The following is a 10,386-nucleotide window of genomic DNA, read 5'->3' as shown; positions in this document are numbered from 1 at the left end:
AAGGCTATAAAGGCCAGCATTCAACAGAATGCTCAAAGTACGAAAGCTCCATCTGCCATTTTCTTCATGGATACACCTCTGGCAGATAATGCCAAAAAGGGGGAGAAAAACAGGTTGAAAAAGAAAGGCATAGAAGATGGGTTGTATGTTGAACCAGAAAAACCCAAAACAGCTGATACATCAGCAGTTACAAAAACTACTGCAAGTAGCCAAACAGCTGCCATCTCATGAACACACACCACCTCATCACACACCATCACAACTACTGTTCCACCACCACCATCATCCAAAGTCACACCACCACTGCCTCCTGCCATAAAGCAGAAGACAGCAGATGTTACAACATCTGTTGTAGTGACAACAGTGATTGAAGCACCAGTTGTTTCAACCACTGTTAGTCAATCACAATCCACTGCCATCCAATCTCAAACCACTGATCCACCCAAAACATCATCAGCCTCTTCTTCAAAAAGGAGAAGGGTCTTCATTCCTGATGATGAGTCACCACCACCATCACCACCTTCAAATATCATTTCCCATTCTCCATCCCCTGCTCAAAAGCAGAAGACAACAACTGATACATCAGTAGTTGTAATGACAACAGCAGTTGAGACACCAGTTGTTTCAACCACTGTTAGTCAGACATCCACAACTACCCTAATTCTTCCTATATCTCTTCCTATATCACAACCACAACTCCTAAAAAGAAAAAGAAAGCCAATCACTGCTGATGAAGGTAGTCATGATCCAAATGCTGCAAAGTATCCACTGGAACTAGAAGCCATCAAAGATGAGATGAGACAGTTTTACACATAAGCAGACCCATCAAAAAGAAAATTCTCCTCACTCATCGGCTATATAGCTCCAGAAGATATAAATGATTATCTCAAGATAAAGGCAAGGCAAGCTAAAGTTAAAGCCAAGGTTGACAGTGAGAAAGAAAGGCTAAGCGAAGAAGGCATTGTGAATAGACTGGAGTTCTACCTTGCAAAGGTTAAGCAGATGGAAGAATATGCACAAGAGCTAGACAAAGAAAAGGCTGATCAAAAGAAGAGATTGAGAGATCAACTTCTAGCCTTCATCATGAAAGAAAAGTTCTATTCTGCTGAAGAATCCCAGTTTAAAGAATGGCCTTTAGTAGCTTTGAAGCATGAGGCTGAAAGGATCCAAAAAGTCAAAAATGATCCTTCAAAGAAGAAAATTTCTCCAAACTAGAGTAAGTACAAAAGACTCATTGCTGATCTCACTGCTGAGTATAAAAGAAAGAAAAAGGAGTTGGTGGATGCTAAGATAGGCACTGCTGAAGACATATCAAAATGGTCTAGGCAACAAACTGATGAAGCTTATGAAAGACTTGAGAAGCAGAGGATGAAAGCCTCTAACTCTCCTAAAAGGTCTGACTACAAAAAGCTTCAAGAGCAAGTCAAACTTTTCGAAACACAGATCAGCACAGCAGAAGATTTTATCACAAAGCTGAGTAAAGAAAAGAAGGAAATGCTATCTGCTGGAGTAGATAAGAACAAAGAAGCTGAACAGATTGAAGAAGCTATGAAGAAAATAGCTTCAGATAAAGAAAGATTGGCTAAACTACAAGTCCTTGCCAAAAAGGTTAAAGTAGTAAGCCAAAAGTCATCAGCAGGCATCACAAACAGTGAGCTGATTGACAAAGAAGTTGAAGCAGATATAGCTGAAGCCAACAAGATCATTGAACAAGCATTCATACGAGTGTCTGAAGCTCATGATGCTGCTCTTCACTTCTTCAGGCCAATCACTTCAAGTTCATCAGATAATAAAGCTCTCCCAAGAAACCCATTGAGTTCAAAAATACTAAAGTGGATATCTGATCAAAAGACCCACGTATTGACTTTGCTCAGATTCAATGGTGATGTGAAGCATATATCAAGGAATCAGGCACTAGGCCTAGGTGCTGAAGATCTACAGGATCTCCTTGAGCTTACACTGTGCAGGGATGAGGATGATACAAGTTCCAAGGATTTTGAGGAAGATTTTAAAAGAAAAGCAATGGAACTTCTGATGAAAAATAAAGGTCCTGAATAAGGAAGGGTTTTGGCATTATCTGTTCCAGGGAGAGATTGTTGGGATTGAACCCTAACAGAGGAACAGATAATGTAAAGCCAAAACCGAATCCCATCAGTGGACTCCTAATAAGCAGCAGTTTACTCTAATCTCTCCCCTTGACAGTGGTTATCTAACAGCTGATAAATGTTAAGTGCTGCTCAACTGCAACAACTGATAAACCAAACTCTGATGATTACCTAACAACTGCTGAAGACAAACTCTGTTGCTCTATCTACTGCTGTTTCCTAAGTGCTGCTGAAGTTTCTAGCACTGCCCTCTCAAAGACTGATCACCTTTGAAGGAAGCACTGAAGACTCAACATCTGTGCTAAGGCTACAACAGTGGAACGTGAAGCAGTAGTTTTCCTTATGTTTTGTATGTTAGTGAATATCAGATGTTACATAACAGTAGTTTGTATAGGACAGTATTTGTAGTTTGTTAGGTCGTTAGATGTCACTATCATGGTGACGTCAGCTGAAGTATATCAGTAGTTTGGTTTGCCTATAAGTATGACAGTACTCTGTACTGTTACACTTGATCGTTTTGAGTAAGTTCTTCTCCTCAATTCATCCTTTCATCTTGTGCAACCAACTCTGGTGTATCAGGCTGAGGGGGAGTTTAGATTGTAAGCTTTTACTGTAATCATTTGCTTTGTATTTCAATCATTTGACTCAATGAAAAGCAATTGTTTATCAATCTATACTTTCCTTTGTTTGTGTTTATTTTGTTTGCAACTCATTTCCGCTGCACTTATTAGTTTTATGCAAACAAACACGAATCATGACAGCCCCAGATCCTAACAACTGCGAGAACCAAGGTGAACACAAAATAAAATCTAAAAAAATAAAAAAAAACACTCAATTTTTTTAATATTTAAAAAAAATCGCTATATTTCGTTACAAAAAAAAAAAAAAAAAAAAAACTGAGTAATAGCTATCCATGCACATGTGTATATGTATCATTACTTCGACAAATTTCGTAATACATTATCAGTAATAGACAATTGCACTTTAATTTACAATACCATCCGTAATACACTAATTTTTACATTACCAATATTTAAAATGACATGTGCATCATTATGTATAACCATAATATAACGTGTTTTGGTACAAAAAATTTGTGATTTTGAATGGAGAAGTAGGCCCATATACATGTTTTTTGGTTAGTTATATCTAGTGTTTGATGGTTTGGTTATAGTTGTCAATTTATGATGTAATATGTTGATTGGATGGTATAAATGGTGTTTATATACATGTAATAAAGTGAAAATATTAGTAATGGTATTGTATTATGGATGGTAGGAGGTAATGGTATTGTATTATGGATGGTAAGAGGTAACGGTAGTGTATTATGGATTGTATGATAGATGAAAGGGAAAGTGTATTCAAAGTAGTGTACTAAAACACCTTATTTCATGTTGATACATATAGATGCACATGTGCATTTCTAATATTGGTAATGTAAAAAGTAGTGTATTACATATGGAAGTGTAAATGAAATGGCAATTGTCTAATATTTGTAATGAATTACGGAATTTGTCAAAGAAATGACAAAAATGCATATGTGCATGTTTGTGTATTATGGATGGAATGATAGATGAAATAGAAAGTGTATTCAAAGTAGTGTACCAAAATACCTTATTTCATGTTGATACATATAGATGCACATGTGCATTTCTAATATTGTTAATGTAAAAAGTAGTGTTTTACACGTGGTAGTGTAAATGAAAGTGCAATTGTCTAATATTTGTAATGAATTACCGAATTTGTCAAAGAAATGATATACATGCAAATGTGCATGTATAACTGTTACTCGAATTTTTTTTTTGAATTTTTTTTATTACTGACGAAATATAGCGATTTTTCCAAAAAAAAAAATTTTTTTTTGAAATTTTTTTTATTATTGACGAAATATAGCGATTTTTTCAAAAAAAAAAAGATTTTTTTTTTACGTATTATTGCTTGTGCTCACACTGGTTCTCGCGGTTCTCACTTTATTTGTTTAAATCGATTTGTTAGATATATGAATAATAATATTAAATAAACACGAGGAAAACAAATTTAAATATTTTTAGAAAGTAAGATAAAGAATAAAAAGTAAAAACATAACATTTAGTGTTAAATTATGTTCTAAAAAATAAATGTTATTATATATATATATATATATTATACATATTAATTTGAACTCTTGATCGTTGAATATTGTTCACTGAAGATGTAATTAAAAACAAAACAATAGTATTCACTGAAAATTTACATGGTGAAAAAATTCCATCCAACAATATATTTATTAAACTTAAAAAAATATCTTATAAAAAGGAGATATGTAAAATATATTTACGTAAGACTTTCAGATGTCGTTTTATTTGATATTCACATTATTAAAATTACTTCTTGAATATAAAAAAACAAATAAACAGATTCTGGTATAAGTTTTATTGGAAACATCGTTTTACTTAAGATATAGTATTTTTAATATTGAAAGCAATATGAGTGTTGATATTGTGATGAACCAAACCGATTTCGACAGAATGACTTAGGTACCGGAATCAGTATTATTGGAGCCGATTTTGACTTAGCATCAGTATTAGTAACTGTAATATTGGTACCAGTAAGATATTCTATATATGCCTTTAACCCATTTAATTTTTCTCTTATAACTTGCATCTGTTAACTTTTTTGATATAGATGAATACGTAGGTGTGTTTACTTTCCCCACTCAACAATCCGATTAATATTTGTATTCACAATGGAGTCTTTTTGTCATCGTAGCTATACGAGTGCCGGTACTGTGACGAACTGAACCGATTCTCATCGAACAACATCGGTACCGATTTCGATATTGTAACTGGAACTGTATTCATTATTATAGTTTTTGATTGATGTAAAGCATATATGGATATGGATATGGTTCTCGGAATCTCATGAATTTATTTTTTGGGTTTTCGAGACTACAATGACCAAAACTGATACCGGTCAAATTCTGCCGCGTAGCGCAGGAGAATCCCACTAGTATCTATATTGTTGACGAGGGATGATGAATAGTAACTTTATTTTTATAATAATATATAGTTTTTTATTATTCTATTATTTTATATATTATAATATTTTGTTATTATATTTACTTTTAATAACATATTTTTCGTTTTTTTTAAAACATAAATTTCCTTTACCTTTTTTCTAATAATAGTTGTTTTTTTTTTGTTAACATATATTAATTTATCAATTAATTCAATACTTCTTTAATAATTTTCGTTTGTAACGTTTTCTTAAAAACTTAAGTACGTAGTTGTGCTTTATTTTTTTCCCTGACATTCCGTTATAAGTTTTGTTAAAAACGAAGTTGTACTTAAAGTAAAGTATTTAATTGGTATCATAAAACGGTATGATAATAAATTAAACCGTTCTAATGGTTTGACTTTCTAAACAACATGCTTTATTTTCAAATCAAGTTTGTTTTACATTATCATTTGCTCGGTTTTGCCGCAACGCGCGATATAAAAAAACTAGTTATACATATTAATATAAAGTGTTGATGAACAGTAGTTTAAGAGTTTTTTTGCAATATTTTAAGTATTTATTATTTTATTGTTTTATTTCTTTAATTGATTTTAAACATATATTTTTTTCTAATATAACCTTTATGACACGATCAAAGAATCCGTTATCAAAAGAAAATATAAAAATTAATGCATATCGATACTGATATTTTTCGGTTCAGTTTGATACAATATGTTAGTGATACAGTGTCAGTTTATCGAAAGCAAAAATAATATATAAATACTGGTATCGATACAGATGTTGTTCAATCGGTTTCGATTTGGTCTGATACGATACCAACACATTATCCATTTAAAAAATAAGATATATATCGCAATGTTAAAATAAAATAAAATAAACACAGAATACAAAAGAATCAGACTGATATCAACTTAACAACATTGGTACTGATATTGATATTCGTTTTTACTGTTTTCGATGGATGTAATGTTTTCGTTTCTGAGTATTGTAGCGAGTACTGATATCGTAACGAACCGAATAGATACCGACTGAATTCACGCCAGGAAATCAAACTAGTTAGTATTAAATGAATAAACAAACAAAAGCATATCAAGCTAATTCAATACAAATCAAATATAAAGGATTGATTAGTGAAATAGTCAGAATATTTATTATAAAACAATAATAGATGGGTGTATTTAGAACCCTTATTTAAATATTATGAATTTAATCTTTTGTATGTGTAATAAAATAATCATCAATTTTGGGCTAGCTTATTTAAGAGAGGCATATTTATATGAGAGGAAAGGTCTAAGGTTGAAACTAAAGGAATATTTTAGGATTATTGGAGCAAAGTAGAGAAATACCATTAATCTTTCAAAATAATAATAATAATAATAATAATAATAATAATAATAATAAGTTAGTAGTTTTATTACAAAATATCATTACACGGAAAAGTTTTATTACATGACTTGGATACAAAACATTTTATTGTATGACTTTTTTTTTTTTTTGAAAGGTAAATTTGGATCACTGACGGACCATTGGAGTATTATCGTGCCACCAGCAGAACCATCCGATTATATCCATCTCCACTAGGCAATAATGCCTATACACCAATTCAGAAGGAAACCCAATAAATATGAGAAAACCTCTTTGTGAGAATCGAACCCATAACCTAATGGTCATAAGTCTTATCCCACCCTCAAGATACCACTAGGCTATAATGCCATGGGTTTTATTGTATGATTTAATACACAAACATTTTATTCCATAAACATTTTATTCCATTAACATTTTATTGCATGAGTTCATAGGGTTTCAAATGACAAGTTTTCCATTAACAAGTAACAACGCTCATGAACTCTTCATCAGATTCAAGAGCCTGCATGTTGTCTGGCATTAGGCAGATTTCCAAATCGATGCTTCCACCACCCTCCCGTCCCGGATACACTGTCACCTTGCCGTCAAACTTATTAGCATACCCACTGAGAACCGCTAATCCTTCACCCAATCCGAATTTGTTTCCATACATATCAAATCTTGGGGAGCTTCCAATATGTATGCAATTGGGATCAAAAAACCGCGATACAATATAAACAAATGGGTTTCTTAGCCACGAATCAATAAATTCTCTGATCACCTTATCATTATGGTTCACCACTGCTTGGTGCAACCGCCATGCCGCCCACCCAATACTGTGATCCTGCAACTGTCCGGCCGTTGCTATTGCTCGCACTGAATGAAGAGAATTACCTGGAATTTGGTAAACACCAAGAGGATGAATTTTATATGATAACAAAATAACAAACATTAAATACAAGGAAAACCGCCACAATGACCATCTTAATGGTTTAAGGGTGGCATAATATTGAACTTCAATTTATTTTTTACTAAGTAAATTATAGATTATATCTTTTAGTAGGTTAGGGTTTTTTTATTATTCAGAAGGGGATGGCGGCGCAATTTGTTGCTTGTCTACCTGCTATCTTTATGTAATTTGCCCTGGTGATTGGAATAAAATACTACAATTTGATTCTATATATGGATGAGAGTTAATACAAAGGATAGTATTGGTGCAAAAGTTTTAAATAAAGGATATCTAGTGTTTTAAATGGGCCGACGCTGATAATTCGTGTATCCTGTTTGATCTCGAAAAAACGTGCCCTTTGGCCTTAACGAAATTGGGTATTGGGTTCATTAAAGGCTTAAACCTAATGACAATGAACTAATAACTAATCTAAACCATAAAAATAGTTTAGTAAGTGGGTCAACGTTAGTGTCTGTATGAGTATACCCTATTAATTTATTTATTTTTAAATTTACATATCGTTTTTTTTTTCTTAAATAACGTGACTTTCGAAGTATCTAGCCCTTGCCGATAGTCCTCTCCGCCAACCTTAAGAATAAAACATGCAATATCATATATTTTCTCTGATGTAATTTACTCTTTTTTCTACTAATTATCCGGTGGTTGACACATGTCCCGTGGCACAGTATATTTTCTCTGATGCAATTAACATATCCATTCCCATGCGCAAAATTCTTCACCACCTTTCTGAAATTGACACAACAGATTCTTGTTGCTTCACTGGGGTGCGCTAACCACCAAGTTGCATTGTCAAGTCAAATTGTGTTCTTCAAGAGATTAAGACACATGAGAATGGATCGCAGCATGCGCCATGATTGAAATTAGTTGCGCCGGTGCAGTAGAGAATGTCCTAGGTAGATTATGGTTCGCTAGAATAATTTCTTAATTAAAAATACAAAAAAGTAAAATAATACTTTTTAAAAAATAAAATAAATAAATAAGCCATTTTTTTCTAACTCAAAACGCCAAGATCATTACCAAAGTAAGTTTCAGGTAAAGGCGGAGACAGCCTCTTCCTGTTGTCCGCAGCCATCCGGCAACCGGTTTCCTGTTCTCGCGGTATACGCCGAGCACGCGTCACACATCTCCACACAATGGCGCAGAGTGCCTGTAACGTGGAAATCTTGGTGGTGTTGCACTCATAGTTCACTTTGACTTTAAGTTTTGAGAGCGAACCAGTCGAAAAATGAAAGATTCGTTCTCTTAACAACGAACGTTTTGGTCTGTCAATGAACTGATCTTCACTAGTAAACGGGAGTGTGATCATCTTGTGACATCCTTCTGGAACCCATCTTTGGAGAGCCGGAGGACGTGAGATGTGATCCAAAAGATCGTGTTTCCTTTTGGATCGGAACACTTCCGACCACGAGTTAAAAAAATGCCAAAACGAAGATCCATCAACCACCATATGGTTTGCCGAGCAAGCAATAAATATTCCATCGATAAGCTCGGTCACTTGAACAGACAACAACGGCAGTTTGTGTCCGTCGTGACTGATAGCTTTATGATGATCAAAAAACGAATGAACAATCGAAGGGACATCCTTTGGTGTAAGGATATCAGCCACGGTCAAGTTAACGGATGAATGTATGAATCTTGCTCCAGGGCTGTTGTCCGGGTTAATAAAGACGGCAAAAGAAGTTGGATTTTGTAGTTTTATGGTTGCTAAACGGGCCGCGAGTGGGTGGAAATGAGTAAGTGTGGCGGAAAGCGAGTCTTTGAGGTCGTCCAAGAAGGTGGTTATGGAGAAATCTTTACTTTCTGGCAAGGGGTAGAGGAGACCCTTTTGAATGTAATGTGTAGACATCATGGCAAGATCCCATGGGGATAAGTAAGTTGGGTTTTTGGCTTCCTCTGAAAAGAATTTTGGTTTGATGAAGCAATCTGATATGATTTCAACACTTGGATACTTCATTGTAGAAGAAGAAGATGATGGAAAATTGTGGAAGATGTAGACTGATTTTATACTTGAGCTTCAGCTGCAACGTGTGGTGCATAATTCATTAATAGATTTAATAGCATAAATTAATTATAGAAATCCCTTTACCCAAAAATTAATTATAGAAATCTAACGTGACAAAATCATAAAAGGTATTTATTTGTTATTGTTAAATATTTTTCTCTTATTAAATGCAAACGATTAAAGGTACATTTTTTGAAAGGCGAATTCATATATATGTATTAATTTGAAACATATGAATGAATATTATTATAGTAATTTTTCTTTTTTGATCTTTGATTTTGTCTTTTTTTTTTCTTTTAATCTTTAACTTTCAATATTAACTCTTACGACCCTTAACTTTCTAAATACTTTTTAACAGAGTTTTACGTCTTTATTTTTATTTACGTGTCGATATAAACTTAAGTTGATTTACGTTTCGACATAATTTTATTTTGTGTTTTCTCAACTTTCAGTATTCACACTGACAACCCTTTAACTTTCTAAATACTTTTGTAGTCGGTGATCTTTTTTCTTCTTTTTTTTGTCTTTTTGCTTTTTTTTTTTACTTCTAACCTTTAATTGACACTTATAACATCTTAACTTTCTTAATACTTTTTAATCGACTTGTACGTCTTTATTTTTATTTACGTGTCGATATAAACTTAAGTTGACTTACATTTCGACATATATATTTTTTTTTGTATTTTCTCAACTTTTAGCATTGACACTGAGAACCCTTTAACTATCTAAGTACTTTTGTAATCGAGTTTTCCGGTCGATGTAAAACACGTGTCGACATACTTTTGTACTTACCACGACTTTATTTTGTAAGTTTTCTCTTTCGACTGCTATATCGGATCAAAAATCGGGTCGCCCCGCCGCGAAGCGCGGCTGTAACCCACTAGTTTCTTTTAAATCCTGTCGTGTGAGACTTGAATTCAAACCTGTGATGACCCAGTAATTGTTTGACCAGGTTCACAACCCAAACA

At 33.5% G+C, this 10,386-nt stretch overlaps 1 protein-coding gene across 1 annotated transcript; it reads right to left on the bottom strand.

Annotated features, from left to right (window-relative positions):
* Positions 1 to 6,820: 6,820 nt before the first annotated feature.
* Positions 6,821 to 9,385, bottom strand: LOC110915654 (uncharacterized acetyltransferase At3g50280). Its single transcript, XM_022160387.2, has 2 exons — positions 8,434 to 9,385; positions 6,821 to 7,340 (listed from the first exon to the last, which is right to left on the bottom strand). The coding sequence occupies exons 1-2, from the start codon at positions 9,368 to 9,370 to the stop codon at positions 6,925 to 6,927; spliced, it is 1,353 nt and encodes a 450-aa protein (XP_022016079.1). The 5' UTR covers positions 9,371 to 9,385; the 3' UTR covers positions 6,821 to 6,924.
* Positions 9,386 to 10,386: the final 1,001 nt, after the last annotated feature.

The sequence above is a fragment of the Helianthus annuus genome, chromosome 2 (assembly GCF_002127325.2).
Source record: "Helianthus annuus cultivar XRQ/B chromosome 2, HanXRQr2.0-SUNRISE, whole genome shotgun sequence".
Taxonomy (NCBI): domain Eukaryota; kingdom Viridiplantae; phylum Streptophyta; class Magnoliopsida; order Asterales; family Asteraceae; genus Helianthus; species Helianthus annuus.
The sequence above is the reverse complement of the archived record's forward strand: the minus strand, read 5'-3'. Positions and strand labels throughout refer to the sequence as shown.